General features: G+C 44.9%; 1 protein-coding gene across 1 annotated transcript; it reads right to left on the minus strand.

Moving 5' to 3' along the window:
* Nucleotides 1-2,663: 2,663 nt before the first annotated feature.
* On the minus strand, nt 2,664-17,397 carry cyldl (cylindromatosis (turban tumor syndrome), like). Its single transcript, XM_018740796.2, has 19 exons — nt 17,309-17,397; nt 15,309-15,771; nt 14,895-15,030; nt 13,002-13,471; nt 12,593-12,722; nt 11,797-12,260; nt 10,836-11,120; nt 9,616-9,697; nt 8,691-8,851; nt 8,373-8,532; nt 6,764-6,899; nt 6,538-6,648; nt 6,068-6,159; nt 5,878-5,941; nt 5,251-5,383; nt 4,984-5,092; nt 4,620-4,738; nt 4,265-4,469; nt 2,664-3,597 (listed from the first exon to the last, which is right to left on the minus strand). Exons 2-19 carry the CDS (start codon nt 15,750-15,752, stop codon nt 3,413-3,415), a joined length of 3,486 nt encoding a protein of 1,161 aa, XP_018596312.2. The 5' UTR covers nt 15,753-15,771; nt 17,309-17,397; the 3' UTR covers nt 2,664-3,412.
* Between the last annotated feature and the right edge of the window lie 80 nt (nt 17,398-17,477).

Here is a 17,477-nt window from a genome sequence, read left to right on the forward strand (position 1 = left end):
TTCTGATTCCATTTTACGGCTGGGTGAGGTTGGTACCCAAGGGCTACCGTGACTTGCTGGGACTTGAACTTGCAGCCTTAACCCCCTTTGCCCGCTGCCCTGTGACCTGCCCCTGGCAGCCCTCATTGGCACAGTCCTGCTTTTCAGATAGGCCCTCCCTTCAGCGCCGGGTGGACATGGGCCCATAAGGGTGAGCCAGTACCAGTGTCATGGATTGAATCTCAAAGGATGGACACAGAACAATCTGGAATCGAGCCCCAAACGTCACACGTTTTCACCCATAATAAACATCGGTGCAGCTGGTGGGTCCCAGAGCAAAGCTCACAGCCAAGAGGTTTTAGTTCAAGTGTCAGAAGTCATCCTGTAACTGGACTATGAACAAGGGACGCTACCCAACACACACTGCCCCAGACAAACAGCCAGCTGTATAAATGACAGAGCAAATAAATAACTCAACAAACAATGTAAATAATAAGAAAGCAGCGCTGTCAGTGGGGGAAAGAACACATCTGTCCTGCTGCTCCTCTGTGCATGAGGCGCCGTGGGATTTATTCCAGGCTGATGTGGACCTCGGACCCGCTCATCAAAAGGGGGCCCGGCAAGCGGTGGTTATTTGCTTATTCATCTATTCATCTATTCCCTTTGTTCCGGGGAGCGTAGATGCGAGGCGGCGGTGGGGTGGGGTGCGTGGGTGCAGCGTGTGGGCGACCGAGTAGGAGGAGCAAGACGCTCGGTGTAGCGGAGGTGCCTTTAAAATATACCCAGCTCCAAAAAAAGAGAAGCATTTATAAGTAACTGCAGAAGAGCAATATAGCTGCAATATTACACCATAAATATACTGCAGAGAGTATAGGCGCTACTATCACTAATTCTATGTATGACATATATACTCATAGACTAGTAAATCACAGTACGCATATCCTCGATTTACTCCCCCTTCTGCAAGAATCTCCAGTGGATCTTCGTTTTGTTTTTATAAACTGAGCACTGCAGTAAAATTAAATGTAAAATAAAAACGCTTCGTTATGTAGAGCGGAGTGAAGAGGGATCCGATCTACTCTACTGCTGGAGTGTCCTTGCTTCTATCACCGCTGTCTCGTTATTTACCCTTCATTTTGTCATTATGATTTGCTTTTCATTGTGCTTTAATCTTTCTATGTATTCACTGCACAGCACTCATTCCTCTCATTTCCACCGTATTTTTACCTGTGCAGGTTTCAAACAAACTACTCTTCTAACAAGAACTCAGCCATTCCTGAGACTGGGCCTTTTCTTTGGGTGCTGTGGAAATTTCTGGAATACTGAGCTCCTCGGTGGAGGATCTGCTCTACGGGAGTGCGGACAGGCCCCGGGTGCAAGCGACTGAGTACGAGGAGTAATGGGTGGTGAGCTCAGCATTAATCTGTAATAAAGCACTTAACTTAAAATTGAACAGATTTGTGTCTCATTACTGAAACTCCAAAGAACCTGGACTTGTCTGAAAATACCCACAGTTCTGCTCTTCTCCCCCACTACTGATTTTGAGAAGACCGAGGTGACAGACGGGAACAGCCGCCAGTGCAGTGCAGAAGGCTGTTGCTTTTGGATCCAAAGGGTGCAGGTTCCAATCCCACCTTTGGCTCTAGCACCCTTAAGCAAGGTTTCTTAGCCTAAATTACTCCTATAAAAACTACCCAGCTGTACAAAGCCCCTCAGAAAGATAACGGCTCTGACAGAAGAACCAAAAAGGAAAACTCGGGGTCTGTAGTCCAGGGTAGTTTCTGAGGACAGGTATGAAGAAATATCCTACCCGTTCAGCATCTCCTGAAGAACCTGCACCAGCAGGATGTTTTTTCTTTTCCCTACCAGCCAAGTGGACAGTGATGGAGAGTGACGGGCAGCAGACAACAGGCCTGGACTCATACTGTACAAAACACGCCAGTCGGACACATCAACAGTAACTATGATGACGAGGCAGTCAAACATGTAAAATCTCTGCAACAAGTCACCAAACTTCCCAGAAGCCTTTGTGGCATGTCTAGGAACCTCATCTTGCTGCCAGTGTCTAAATTATTTACATTAGTTGAGGGCAACAGCAGCAAACACAGTTGCATCACCCCAGCCGCTCCACCGGTCCTGGACCACAGCGACCACAAGGGGGGGGAATGGGGGACAATGGAGCCTAAGAGCACCGCCAGGAAAGTCATATCACTCATATTACTACTACTATTCTTACTGTTAATTACTGTAAAGTGCAAAAAATAGCGCTGCTTTGGAGCACAGAGGTTCTTACAGTAACTTCATTTCTACAGCTGGGTCATTTTTACTGCATTAAGTCAGGGTAAGTACCTTGATCAAGGGCACTACAGCATGGCAGAATTCGAACCCAAGTGCATGCGTTTCAGAGCGATGCCCTAAGCACTAGGAGACCCACAGCAGGCTTTAGAAAGAACTACATTTTCAAATTTCCTCCTTAAAGATAGCTGCACTGCACGGGTGAATCTCTTAGCAAACAAAATAAGACACGAGACAGTTTGGACAGCAATCATTTACTCAGTTGCTGCTCCACACACTGGAACAGGTGTGTATTCGTGTGCTCTTACATATGAAACCCTGCAGCTCTACAAAGTGCATTAATAAAAGTTGAGGAGGATTCAATAGAAAGTATCAGCTTTACATTGACGTTTTTTGTTACAAACATCCGTTTATTGTCATCTTATCCTCTGAATCCCAGACAGCGACTGTCTTTTTTTTAAATTATTTCCATCAAGGACAGACACACATCCACACGCTGTTACCGTAGTAAACCCAGCGCGGCCCTTGAGCGCAAAGCGGGCTACAGGTACATTGACTGTGGGCGCCACCGTGAGGCTGAGGCAGTCATTGCAGCGTCGTCTGGACGTCCACAGCAGGCAACAGAGTAGAAAGTGCAAACGGCAACAGGGGACGCAATCAGTTTGGTCCCTTTTGCCAAAGGAAAACCCCCCCAGGCTACAAGAGCGAGGGTTCAACAGGCACTCAGAACAGCACGGGTACACACACTTACCGACTAGGTAAGTTCTGAGCAGTCCAGGACTAAAAATCCCCACTGTCCCTCAGGAAGTGTTTGACATTAAAAAAAGTGTACAGTCCAGCAGGAGAAGCCTTGGACAAACGTCTCATTTTCCTCCTCCTCCTGCTTATTAGTTGTTCAATTACTTTACATTTCAATAGTTGTCATGAAAAAGGCTGTGACAGAGATCACTTACAAGAAATATTGATATATGATACACCGCTAAAGCAGAGGCATCTGAACCCCGCAGCAAGGTAAATGCTAAAGGCTGCTTGTCCTTGGGCATCCAGGGGAAGCTGGACACCAGGCCCCGAGCGCAGGGGTGGTGCATCACCACCGACCATGACGTCCAAGCTTGACATCGATTGGCAGAGCGCTCCCTCAGTGGTACAGCCCCATCCGCGGACTCTCATACAGGTACATGTAGGCATCGCAGAAGAGGCGCTTGGCCACGCCCTCCATGTCCCGTGGGTTCAGGGCTGCCAGCTCCCCCAGCGGCATCTCCAGGTAGCGCGCCACTTCGGGACAAGCCTGGACGCGAGGGATGTTGTATCCATCCTGGTCACCTGTGACGGGGAAAGAAGGTGGTGGCAATCAGGCAGGGGACAAAAGGTGAACAAATTCAGCCCATCGCCAGCAGTACATTTGGACCCAGTTCTTCTGAAGTCAACAACAACTTCTTGCTGGTCTGCTGCCCAAGTGTTGTTCAGTGTGCTTTCATTGTCTGAGCAACTCTGTGTCCACAGAAGAGTTCATGGACTACTTTCTCACGAGGGCAAGGCAATGAAGTGTAAAATTTAGAAAGCGCCGAACATTTTTACAGTAATTCTCAGATCATGTTCTTAGAAAAACGTAGTTGCCTTGTGTTATAAGTTCTTATGTCCATTTCTGTGCCGATTTCGATTAGTTGACGTTTCCCGATTACAAAAATATCACTAGTGCTTCTGGAGCATCAGTTTTAGTTTGGTACTTTACAGCGAAAACATTGAAACATTCTACAAATCGCCAGAACATTCTAAAAAGCATTGGATCCTAAAGGCAGTGCAATATTCACTGCGTGGAACCTGATGCCAAAATTTGTTTATTTCAAGAATTTGCAGTATTTTTCTGAAAATAGACTTGTGGTACAAAGTGTTTAATACAGCAAAACAGAATAGAACATGGGGAGGGAACACTGATGCCTCAGAATGTGAAAAGGGTTATACCCACAAGCAGACGGACACGGACACTCACCCTGCCTGTCTGCCATGCTGTCAAAGAAGACCCAGTCCTCCGGGCAGCGGCCGTGTCTGACGAAGGAGACATAGTGACTCGTCTCTATGCAGAGCACCGCAAACAACTGGAGCTTCTCCTTGGGAGGGATGGCCGACGGGCGGAAGCCGTCAGGGATGCGGAGATGACTGGGCTTGTGGGAACTTCTCTTGGGGTGGCTGTGTACCTGCAGAGGAAGGATCCCCCATCGTATTCTTGAGCCGCCAGTAAAACATAACAACGGGACCTGTCCTGTCAGAGGTTGAACAGCAGAAACACTCGCACCACAAGGACCGGCGTTAGGAAGGAGGTGCGAAAGGAACGCAGCCTCACTCACCTGGAGTGAACATTTGCCACACAGCTGTTTGAAGCCCGTGTTCCCGAAGGTGTCGTCCACAAAGCAGTTGTTACACTCCAGTTCTGCCAGCTGGCCACACAGTATACACTCCTGAGGATCTGAAACACAAACACACACAGAGCACAGGAATAAACTTCCCCGTTTACAAAGCACTGCAGGCCGTACACAGGAAAGGAACTCATGGTACATAAGGTGTTTACTTTATCACGAATGAGAGAGATTTATATTTTATGTGTCTAAAGAGAGAACCAGATGAACGTTGTCTGGTTCCAGAGATCTATGGCGCACCAACTGAAACAGGGATGTGTCGCTTCCACGTTTGTGATCAACCACGGTAACTCACTGTCCAACAGGAGGTCACTGATGTCCAGCTCAAGCGTTGGAATAATTTTATTAAACATCTTGAACGTTTTCCCGAACCGGGGCATCTGCAGGATGAGACAGGCCGGAACCTGGCAAATGGGGGAGGGGGTTAGAGTGACACGCACTGTGGTGGCAGCTGCCGGTCAGAACTGTACACACCACACTGCACCTTAACTGACAGACACTCATAATTCGCAGGTTGTTAGTTCAAACCCTTGGGGCTGCTGTACAATACATGAGTGTTTACCTCAGCCAACCTGAGCGAGTTGCTCCAGAAGGAGTGCTCCAGCAGCTGCCGCACCGTGGGCAGCACCAGGCTGTGATTTTGGTCCAGGAAAATCTGATAGTAGTAGCTCTCCTGCACTTTCTTGCCCGTTGACCTGCGAGACGCAGTGCGGTGCTTGTGAAACACACCATACCTCCACTTCGAATGAGTGTAACGACTGAACAGCAGCTCTGTTCTTGGCGCTAAAACGAGATTTGCAGCTGCGTGGGGTCCCTGCGCTCGTCTGACTATGGAAAAGGGCCAGGCATGGTGCTGCAGACCTGTCAGATCTGTGCCCTAGCAGAGGATGATTTGTTTATACACTCTGGAAAAGTCCTCTAAGGGGGGTGGGGGGGTGTCGGGCCACCACTGCGATACTGGTAGTGACTATTTCTAACCACTAAGGGGAACAGCTGCATCAATGCATACTAAACACACACAACGCAAGAAGGCAGCACTTAGCTAACTGTGGAGCCCCTTTCAAACATAATGCTACTGATACACAACACTAATCATAAGATTATTGTGAAACTTACATGTGACATTTGTGAGAAATTCCAAACTCATTAAGTAGTTTTAATTGGGAAACTGGAGAAAACGGAACCTTACAGCTTAAGCAGCGGCTCCAGGCGAAGGATGTCACTCATAAGAAGGGTGAGGAACTCCTCGGGATCTGTTCAAGAAGCAGCACCACGTGAACACTGGCTCGAAAGCCCTCAGCGGGGAGGGGGGGAATGGACAGTTGAGGCAGTCTGACCCAGAGGACAGGACTAGATTGTCCAGAAGACTCCTCTCCTACCTTTCTCATCTGTGGTGAAGGTGGGGCAGTGTCCGCTGCTCTGCAACTTCTTGCGCAGTTTCATCATACTTTTCTCCGATACGAAGCCCTTACTACAAAAACAAACAAACACACACACACACACACACACACACACACAACGGTGTGAAAACAAACCCCACATGAAAATGGCACAAAAGTCAAGAACAGCTGCACTTCTAGGGACAGCTGGTAACGTAGTGGTTAGAGCTGCTGCAGGTTCAATTCCGACCTCCATCTGTAGTACCCTTGAGTAAGGTTCTTACCTTAATTGCTGGAGTAAATATTACCCAGCTGTGTAAATGGGCAAATAATTGTAAGTAGCTTAACAGTGTAAGTCACTTTGGAGAGAAGCATCAGCTACATGAATGAATGTAAACAGAAGCAAGACTTATCTCAGCGGTCCCTTTAAAACTGAAGCAGACCAACCCCCCCCAATTCGATAAACTCACGTTCGCAGGGGGTTCACGATTTCCTGGAGCAGGATGTTCTGGATCTGGGCGTCTTCCTGGGGCACAGACATGAAGAGCAGCGAGTCCAGCACAGAAGAGCAGGAGAACAGGCTGTGGGAGGAGGGAGGACAGGGACAGAGCAGAGGAGCAGTCACACATCTCTCGCACCCTGGTCCGCTACCAAAATACAGCGGTGGGCTCCAACAAGAGAGCCCGGTGGCCGGACCTGAAGAGAGCAGAATCCATGTAGCAGGAGTTGCAGTGTCCCTGGATTCCCTTCATGTCGCCCATGAGCATCTTGAGCACTTTGTCCGACGTGAGCGGAGCCACTCTTCCCGGCACGAGTTCGTCCGCTCCTCTGTCTGCGCAAACACACACAGCATCGAACGCACTTACATTCGGGCTCGAAAAGTACGACCAGCGGCAACTGAGGGATTACTCATTTACATGTATTCATTCAGCACACGCTTATCTCAGAGACGTTATAATATCGTTACATTACTACAAGTCCTCATGTCTGCTCATAACGTCTAAGGATGACCACCGCACCTGTACGCGAAAACATGACTGTAGCACGCCGGGGCCATCGGAAGAGGGGGCGGAGCCAGGGATGGGCCAGCAACAGCTGGAGTTTATCACAACCTCTGTTTCTTCCCCCGGACCCGCCCGTGACAGGGAGAGCGAGACGGAGGAGCCAATGGCCAATGAGAGAGAGTGCCCTGAGATGTCCACGTCCCCGATTATGACACCGACCCCGATCGAAACCCCACGCACGAAGCTTCCCCATGATCAACCCAATCCCTGTCCCCGTTCCCCCGTCTCCTTCCCCACGTGACCCTGAATAAATACCCCTTTTGAGACACTTCCTTACCTGTGCCGACGCATCTTTATTACAATGACACTTTACTCTATTGTTTACAATATCCTGCATTTCAATATGAATAATGTTTGAAATTAGTGAAAAATGTAACAAAGATCTAGTATACAGCATAGTATCTATGCTTAATTATCCATCCATTTTCCTTCCTGCTTGTCCTAGTAGGGTTGTGGTGGCAGCAGGGAGTTTGCCCCAGGTGGAGGAGTTTAAGTATCTTGGGGTCTTGCTCACGAGTGAGGGGAGAAAGGAGGGCGAGATCGGCAGCAGTAATGCAGTCGGTGTACCGGACTGTAGTGGTGAAGGGGGAGCTGAGCCATAAGGCAAAGCTATCCATTTACCGGTCGATCTACGTCCTTACCCTCACCTTTGGTCATAATTCTTTTGGTCACTACCCAAAGTTGAGATTGCGGATACAAGTGGCTGAAATGAGTTTTCTCCGCAGGGTGTTGGGACTCACTCTCCATGACAGGGTGGGGAGTTCGGACATCTGGGAGGAACTCAGAGTAGAGCCTCTACTCCTCCACATCGAGAGGAGCCAGTTGAGGTGGTTTGGGCATCTGATAAGGATACTTCCTGGGCACCTCCCTTTGGAGGTATACCAGGCACGGCCAACTGGGATGAGGCCCCGAAGTCGGCCCAGGACCTGCTGGAGGGATTATATCTCACAGTTGGCCTGGGAACGACTGGGGATCCCTAGGTTGAGCTGGAGGAAGTTGCAGGGGACAGGAGCAGCTGGGCCTCTTTTCTCTCCCTGTTGCCACCACGACCACGATGCTTGTTCACTGCTGACATATTTGTGTGGTTCATTTTCAACAGTCGACTTGCAGCGGAACAGAACCTGTCGTAAATCGAGGACTGTCTCTACAGATTTCCTCAATGACTGCCCAAAATTTTGGGTTTGCAACAATCACATCATTTCAGTCCCGCCCGTGACAACAGTGATGGTGTGAATTTTCACCTCCGTTTCTCTCCGAGACCGCTGCGTCCGGCGGCGCTGCAGACAGGAAGCGTGTATCTTTGCGACAGGAAGCCAGCCTGACGAACAGGCCTCTCTTGTAGGGACACTGGAAAAAGCGCTTGTTCTTAAAAGTGCCGTCACTCACTCCTATGTCCTCCTCCTGTGCAGAGACGCAGCAAGATGAGCGTGGGGGAAACTTTTAAAACCCTGTCGCTAGTCTGAGTTACACACAAAAGAGAGGACTGCAACCATCAGAGTCAACCAAGTAGTTAGTGTTCGCAGCAGCTGACGGTAGGGTGTGCCCTTGAGTTGCCCTACCAGCTCCAAACCGGCCCTGATTCCGTCGTAGCCCGGCAACGTGCCGATCCAGCGTATGGTGCCGTACGCGGTTCTGCCCTCAAACAGCTTCACCTCCACCATGGAGCCCAGGCTGAAGGTGACATCCTCTACGTTTGGGGTCATACATGGTTCCAGTCGGTCTGACACACACACACACACACACACACACACCTGTCACTGGACACTTCCTGCCACTTACACAGCTGGATATCTGTTTAAGTAACTTTTTCCTCAAGGGTACAACAGAAGCAGCCTTACCACTCCTCATGTTGTAAACATTCAAGTTATTTTTGAAGACTGATTTTAACTATATTTTCTCATCTGCGTTCTAAACTTTCTGCCTGTCGCACAGCAAACTCAGCCTGCTTTACCCACTGAGTGGCAATAGAGAGCACCCAAACAGAAGCGGAGCGTGGGACCACCTGAATTAAACTCATTCCCACAGTGTTTACAGCTCCTTTCTGGTGTGTGTATGAGTGTGGTGATGAGGAACAAGAAAAGGAACACTGCACCTGTTCATGGGATGAATGACTCATTGCTCTGCAGTTCGCATCAAAAAGAAATTTGTGGCGATGACAATTTTTTTTCCTTTCAGTCAATTTAAATTAATTTCAAGGTTGCATCAAAGTTGAGTAGAAATATTCAATAACAGGTCTTAGAGTATTTTATATTAATTATAGCTATATCCAAGGCTTCTACAGAACCCGTAAATAAAAAGTGAAGGAGGCCTGCAGTACTGAGCTCTTATTGACTGGGACTTGATGGCACATTTGAATCTGACTTGAATTACAAACAAAATGAGTTACAAACAAACTTCTAGTCCCTGTTTGGATGAGAGAATAGATAATGGAAAGAGGAAAATGTACATGCTCCAAAGTGGAAGCAGCAGAAGAAAAGATCCCACCTGGAGAGAGCAGCTCCTCCTTAATGACACACTGCAGAGGGATGCTCAGGGGACTCCCGTCCTCCCCCTTCTCGTGCGTGTCCTAAAGGAGGAAGACACACCATCACTCCCTGTTCTGCTCCACCTCCAACAGCTTGGCAGCAACATGCAAATACTACACTGCCTTGCCTTTAGTACTCATTTAGTACCGGTGCTCACAGCCAACGCTGCTCCACACAGCGGCTGTACTGTGGCAGATATCAATATTGAAATTAACGGTAATTGTAACAGTTGTATTGTTTGCGGCGACTATAGTTACTAGTCAGTAAATGAGAAGTACATTATTAAGGGTCCAAAACTTTAAGAACAACCTAAATATACAGTTGGGCACCAGTGAAAAATTCTCTCAATGTTTTTCAAAGTCTCTGCCCCTCATGTTATTGCTTCTGCTATAAAATAGATGAGCCAAATTCCCACATTATCCAGCAATTTTTAATGGTCACTCAAATATGTCACCTGTATGTAAACTGTGACACATGATGTAAAACGTTATGACAAAATGTTGGCTGAATGTAAAAGGGTCCTGGTGTGAAAATCTTGGAATGAAGGAATTTTCCAGTATATTGTTTGTCACATTTTCATTTTTTTTTTTCTTCTCTCATACGTGTGTCTGAAGAATAATAAGTGATCCTAAGGAAAAAAAGTAAAATTCATTGACTATTTAAAATAAACACTCTTGGCACAAATGCCATTACACAGAAGGTCGCAGGTTCAAATTTCACCTCTGGCTGTAGTACCTTGGAGGTACTTACCCTAAATTGATCCAGTTTAAAAAAAAAAAAAATTCCCTGCTGTATGAATGGGTAAATAATTATTTTAAATCAGCTGAATGAATAAATGTAAATAAGAATTGAGCATTAAGATTTCCAAAGAGATTTTTCAATAATGATTACACCGCAGAAGAGCATCAACAGTAGAAGACTGGACACTGAGTAACCTGGTAGCTGTGACAATTTTTCCATTTTCCAATTTTCGAAGGTGAGAGTTTACTAAATTTTCCCAGTATCCCTCAGAGGTGCCCCAGCAGACAGCTCTCTGGCTCCCAGTGATGTTTCAGAGGCCTTTGCTTTAACACACCAAGTATCACTTGTACAGCATTTACAGCACAAAGATAAGGGGAGAACAGGCGGGAGACTGTCAATCAAGACAGCACGGGCTGCTCTCAGCCAATCACAACTCACCGTGGACACGAGCACATAGACCATGCCCTGCTTCTTCTCCAGGCCCATCACTATACCATGTCGGCCTCGGTCATCGTCAGTAAAGAAAGTGACCCTCTCTCCAACGACCAGTGGCTCTTCTTGGTACCCCGATACTCCTTTCCACGGCAGCAGGGGGTCCAGAGGTTTGGGAGCCGAATCTCGAAGCCTGGTAAAAGGGACGAAGACACCGCAGTCCCTGCCACAGGCGAAGTACTTCTTCCCTCTGTAAGTACCATCAGTTTGGCCTTTTCCCTTATGCTTCTCCTGAGTGAGAGGAAAAAGAAAAGGAGAGGAAAGGCACAAGTTGTAGCTCCTCTCCCTAACACATGTGTAGACGCTCCCTGCTACCCAACAACAAAACGAACTGAAGAAGTTTTGCAATAACTCATCTCGTTCATAGCTCCAGTTACCACTAAGTCACAATGAATAAAAGCATAATAATGAAATGTTCTACAGAAATCTCTGATACAGCTATCAAAATTAAAAAAAATACTTTGCAAGACTTCAAATATTGTATTAACTTATATGGTTTATAAGTTATTGTATTAACATAACTCATCAATATGTTCAAATTAAAGCTATCTTGAAATAACAGAAAATTTTAAAATGTCACAAACTTTTATTTGGTGCTGAATGTTGACCGATTCATCTGATAATGTGCAACACTCCTCATTTTCTTATTGATCACTGACACTCAAGAACTCCCGACATGAACTGTTAAGCACTGAGTTGAATTAAGGCACCACACACTCTTGTTCTGCCCAGGAGCTCTTCAAACAACACCACATATATTCATGAAAGAATTATTAACTTTTAACTTCAAATCAAAAGTTATACGTGTCCATTTACCGGTCTAGCAACATGTCTGCAGAATGAAGGTGTGAAGAGTGACACAACAGGAATCACCTGTATACACACAGAGAGTAGAACACACACAGACCTTCAGTTCAATCCCGAAGAACATTCCGGTAATTGGGTGTTGCCTATCTAGCTCTGTGATGCCCCCAGCATAGCGGACCATGCCCTCGCACCATTCCCCATTCACATCCACTTCAACAGGGCTGTCTTCGGAAAGGCTCAAGGCAAAGTCCAGCTCTTTCCTGTCTTCAAAACACTTAAACCTGTCCTTGTCTTTGTCTAGGGCCTGCAGAAGCTCCGCCTCCTCCTTTGTGATCTCTTGCAGTGCATCCACACTCATGACCTTCGGCAATAACTTGGAGTTCATGCATGTGACTACCAAACTCGTCATGTTCTTGGAATTCAGCTTTGAAGCATACTCCTCCTTCTGAACACAACATATGCAGCCTTGAGGGGTGTCACATGAGTGCAGAGGCTCCTTCACGACGATGAAGAACAAATACTGGCTGCTCTGGTCACTCAACTTGTTTTGCTCACATTTACTACCTGCAAAGCAACAGCGGCGATCAATAATGAACGTGAACATTGCACACAATGAAAACAGCAGCATTAGGTCTACACCGGTTGTATAATAGTTGGAGTTGTCATGTTCCAATCAAAAGACTCGGGTTCAGTTCATACCTGCTGATGTAGCACCTCAATTACGGTACTTACCACGAACTGATATAGCAAAATTTACACAGCTGTTAAACGGGTTCATAATTTTAAGATGCTCAGTGTATGAACCTAATTTAAGTTACTGTGAGCAAAGAGCTCAACAAATGATAAAATCTTTTTACATGTTTATTGACATTAAACCAAACGGTACCATTTTTTACCTAAATTCAGTTTGGAGGGCAGACCTCGGACCATGGTAAAAGGGACAAAGACAGCGCAGTCCCGCTCACAGGTGAACAACTTATTTGGTCCAAAATTGTCATTACTTCCACCTTTTCCCTTATGCCTCCCCTGAGTGGAAAAAAAGAGATGTGGAATCTACAAGTGCACACAGATACACAGTATGTACATGAAGTACTACCTGACACTAAGTGAAAACTGGTATAATTCCAGGTTACATTTGCATTACAAAGACTTCACTTAAAATCACTCCTTTCTTTTCTGACGGAAGATAAAACCTGTCATAGTACAAAGCGCAACAGTAAAAGCGTGAAGGAGCAATGACTTCAATAATGCGGTACATACTGCAAATAGCAATGGAGACAAATACAGGAAGAGCAACACACGTACCATCAGTTCAATCCCGAAGAACATTCCGGTAATTGGGTGTTGCCTTTCTGGCTCTTTGATACCCCCGATATAGCGGACCACACCCTCACACCACTCCCCTCTCACATTCACTTCAACAGGGCTGTCTTTGGAGAGGCTCAAGGCAAAGTCCAGCTCTTTCCTGTCCTCAAAACACTTGAACCTGTCCTTGTCCTTGTCTAGGGTCTGCAGAAGCTCCGCCTCCTTCTTTGTGAGCTGTTGCAGGGCATCCACACTCACGACAGACTTTATCAACCTGGAATCTACGCATCTGACAAACAAAGTCGTGCTGTTCTCAGTCTTCACCTGTGACAAATATTCATTTTCCTCAATATAACATATGCAGCCTTGAGGGTGGTCAAATGAGTACAGAAGCTCCTGCACAATGATGAAGAACAAATATGTGTTGCTTTCGTCACTCAGCATGTTGTTGTCATGGTTAAAGTCTCCTCCTGCAAAGGGATATCAGAAATCAATAATCAATATGGGCATTACACATTATATTATCAGGATTATTAAATCTACTCCGAGCAAGTTTGTATCCGTTAAAGCTAAAAATTACAACAAATGATAAGTGTAACAATTAAAGTAACAACTCATCTCTCCTGCCACCTTCTTAGTCTGCCAGTAACTGAGGGGATAATTTTTTTGTTTTAAGGGATGAACTTTGAATCTTGCAGTAAAATTCCTGAGTATGATTTGGAACCATATGCACCAGATACTAACGTAACGAGTGTAATTTGTTCCTGAAGACATCCTGGTAAGGCAAATTCTCTTAAAATGACCTCTTCATTAGCATTAATTTAAAATGGAAAAATAAATGATGTCCTGATGAGTTGCAAAACTTTCATCAATTTTTTTCTACAGAACATACAAAACACCTGCCTGTTTTGGACACCTTTAAAACCAGACTTAGGACCCATATGTTCATAAACACTTATATCCAACACATTTATTTAGATCCTCCTTTGTCCTCTTAACTATGATCATTTATGTTATTTTCCACTTTTCCTATAATAATTTATTCTATTGTTATTGGGTGGCACAGTAGCATAACAGACACTGCATTTCCCAAGGGCTCTTGGTTAGAATCCAGCTCAGTCCATATGCAGTTTGCTTGTCTCCCCCAAATTCACTGTCATTTTGTCTAGGTACTCTAGTTTCATCTCCCAGTCAAAAGACATGTGATTCAGGTGAACTGGTGTGAAAAGCACATTCAGGTGTGTGTGTGTGTGTGAGATGGATTGGCCTCATGCCTGTAATTTTAGAATATGCTAAATGTACTGTATATTTCTTTGTTTTACAGTTGTAACCCATATTAATTTCTTCTGTTTGGTAAAAACACTTTGAGAAGCTGCTTTTTATGTACGGTATAAAAAAGATTATTAGAACACTACCTCTCAAGGCAATTTTTGTAATTGCTGTAATGACATTACCCTTCTTGGCAGAGGTATTTACACAATATTAGCAATGAATTAACAGATAAATAAGATCACAATCAAATTTAATGATATTCTTTTCAGGAGAATCCTATGCATAGTTATCACTTCAGTTTTAAACTGATATTATGACACTGATAGGTAAGGCTTTCCTTTGCCTTTTCATTTAAAAACTTCTCTGTTTCAGGGCTCATTATTATGAGAGATGGTCATTTTTTCACCGTGATAAAAATTCTCAAGACTTCTAAGAGGTTCCTTTAAGCAGTCAGAGGTACAAATGACAAGTTCTTGTAAGTCAGAATTCTCACAGTATGAGACATTATTAAAGGGAGAGAGCCTGTGATAATATCTTCTACTGATACTAATTCTATTGTACTCAGTAACTGTATATAAAATCTACCCACTCAATGATAATTGGAATTAAAAGGCACCATACCATTTTTATATGAATCCTCTTTGGAGGGCGCACCTTGGACCATGGTAAAAGGGACAAAGACAGCACAGTCCCTCTCACAGGTGAAGAACTTTAGTCCAAAACTGTCAATACTCCCACCTTTTCCCTTATGCCTCCCCTGAGTGGGAAGAAAAGAGAAGTGGAATCTAGAAGTGCAGAGAGATGCACAGTACATACATGACGTACTACCTGACACTAAGTGAAAACCTGTACAATTACAGGTCACATTTGCATTACAAAGACTTCACTTAAAACCACTCCTGTAACAGAACAAAAATGGTGAAATAAGGATCAGTGCAAATGCGCAACAGTAAAAGCATGGTGCAATAACTTAGACAACAAGGTACACACTGCATGTAGTAATGGAGAGAAATACAGAAGAAGGGACATACGTACCATCAGTTCAATCCCGAAGAACATTCCAGTAATTGGGTGTTGCCTTTCTGGCTCTTTGATACCCCCAATATAACGGACCACACCCTCACACCACTCCCCTCTCACATTCACTTCAACAGGGCTGTCTTTGGAGAGGCTCAAGGCAAAGTCCAGCTTTTTCCTGTCCTCAAAACACTTGAACCTGTCCTTGTCCTTGTCTAGGGCCTGCAGAAGCTCCGCCTCCTTCTTTGTGAGCTGTTGCAGGGCATCCACCTGCACTGTCCTTTCTGTCACCCAGTAACGCATGCTCTTGACTTCCAAAGTCTTCATGTGCTCCTCGCTGTTTATCTTTGAGACATACTGCATCTCTTCAATGTAACATATGGAGCCTTGAGGGAGACATGAATTCCGAAGCTCTTTCACAATGATGAAGAACAAGTACTTGCTGCTGCCCTCACTCGACATCTTAACGGTCAGTTACCACCTGCAGAAGGAAGGTGGAAGGCAATGTTGGCATGAGCACAGATACTCTTCCTACCTTCATTCATTCATTCATTTGTAGCAAATCTTAGTGGCCTGGAGCCTGTCTTAGGTACACCCTGGATGGAACTTGAGTCCATCACAGGGCAATCTCTCTCCCCCTCTCACACGGGGCAATTTTGAATCACCAATTCACCTGAATGGCATGCCTTTGTACTGCGAGAGGAAATCGGAGCACTAATAATACTCTATACATGCACTACGTATACGCTACAGGTAATAATACTCTATAGATGCCAATTCTATACTCCACAAACAGAAATTTCGATACTCTGTAGATACTTTAGTAAAGCTTTTAAAAGATACCAAATGCTAATGACTACCAAACACTTACTACATATCGCAACTAAAATAAATACATCCATACAAAAAACCAACAGAAACTTAGAGAATTATATTAAACAAAAATCCATCCTGTCACTAAAAATGACAGATAAAAAGTAATAACTAAAATTCACTTGCATTTAACAGAATGTAAAACCAAACATTAAATTAATAATTACATCAAAACATCTTAAAATGCTTAAAAAGGGTTATAAATACTGGTAATGCTAAAACCTACAGTTAAACTCCGTAGACACTAATGTAATGTCATGTATGTGTTTAAAGTGGATTCAAAGTGGCATTTTATTTAACTAAAAGCCATAAACATTTTTATTCAAAGTGATGAAACAGCACAATATGCTTCTTTTAATCATTAATGTTCATTTAAAGCCACCTGTTTGCCTTGAAGCCTTTCACTTTAAATTTGAGAGGAACTGCGAATCGCTCGCCAGCTCCCCAAGACGGGAATTATCATGACAGTTGAGTTTGGTGAAGAATGGCAATAATAAGTTGTGAAAGTCTTTCACTTTGTGTGTCGCTCAGAAGCCAGGCGGGCTGAGCCCCAATTGAATAACTGCACTGTGTTGTGAACAAAGCGACAAAGTGAAACTGAAACTGTTTCTATAAACTAACTAAGCACTAATGTAATGACAACTAGTATCTGTGTCTGAGGCGAAATACGAGTGGAGCGAAACGCTGAAGCTTTTTCACGGACACCGAAAGGCCTCGCCCACAGCTGGAAAAGAGCAGTTTTTGCCTCATTAATGATTATATTAACTAACCCCGGTTGAAATTACATTGACTGAATCGCATTATTGATTGATTGTTGACACTGACTCTCTCCTCCTCCTCTCGTGTCGCTCTCGGTCCTACCACACGTGACACCACCACTGCACTTCAAACTGCCCTTTTCCAACGCGTCTGTAACTGTGAGGTATCAAGAACTCTTTTTTCCTACATATATTTCTTAAATGTTCGTCTTCCGTCGCGCCTGACCTGGTTTCGAACCACGACGCAAGTCACTCTGGCTCTGCTGGTTTCGTTTCACTAAAAAAAAGTCACTCACTCACTGAAGTGCGATTCGTAAAGTACAGACAACTAAAACTTTCGTTCGGGAATTACACATGCAATAACGCCAACTGAGAAAAAAGACTTACATTGAATTATTGCGAAAATAAACAAAAAAGATGGGAAAGCTCGGTACTTCACTCCAGTACGTCGGTTCCTCAAACACAAAATCCCGGCACCCGCAGGTACCTCCGGCGCTACTACTTCCGGACTGCTTGATTGGACACGAAGCCCTTCAGTGAAACCATTCTTAATTGG

This window comes from Scleropages formosus, chromosome 9 (assembly GCF_900964775.1).
Source record: "Scleropages formosus chromosome 9, fSclFor1.1, whole genome shotgun sequence".
In the NCBI taxonomy this organism is placed as follows: domain Eukaryota; kingdom Metazoa; phylum Chordata; class Actinopteri; order Osteoglossiformes; family Osteoglossidae; genus Scleropages; species Scleropages formosus.

Bases quoted from the DNA above. Each gene is read 5' to 3' on its own strand.
- cyldl (XM_018740796.2), bottom strand. From the start codon at position 15,752: ATGTCGAGTGAGGGCAGCAGCAAGTACTTGTTCTTCATCATTGTGAAA. The intron at 15,031-15,308 runs GTACGTATGTCC...CTTCCCACTCAG, and splicing joins TCTTCGGGATTGAACTGATG to GGGAGGCATAAGGGAAAAGG. The intron at 12,261-12,592 runs GTAAAAAATGGT...GTTGCTTTGCAG, and splicing joins GCCCTCCAAACTGAATTTAG to GTAGTAAATGTGAGCAAAAC.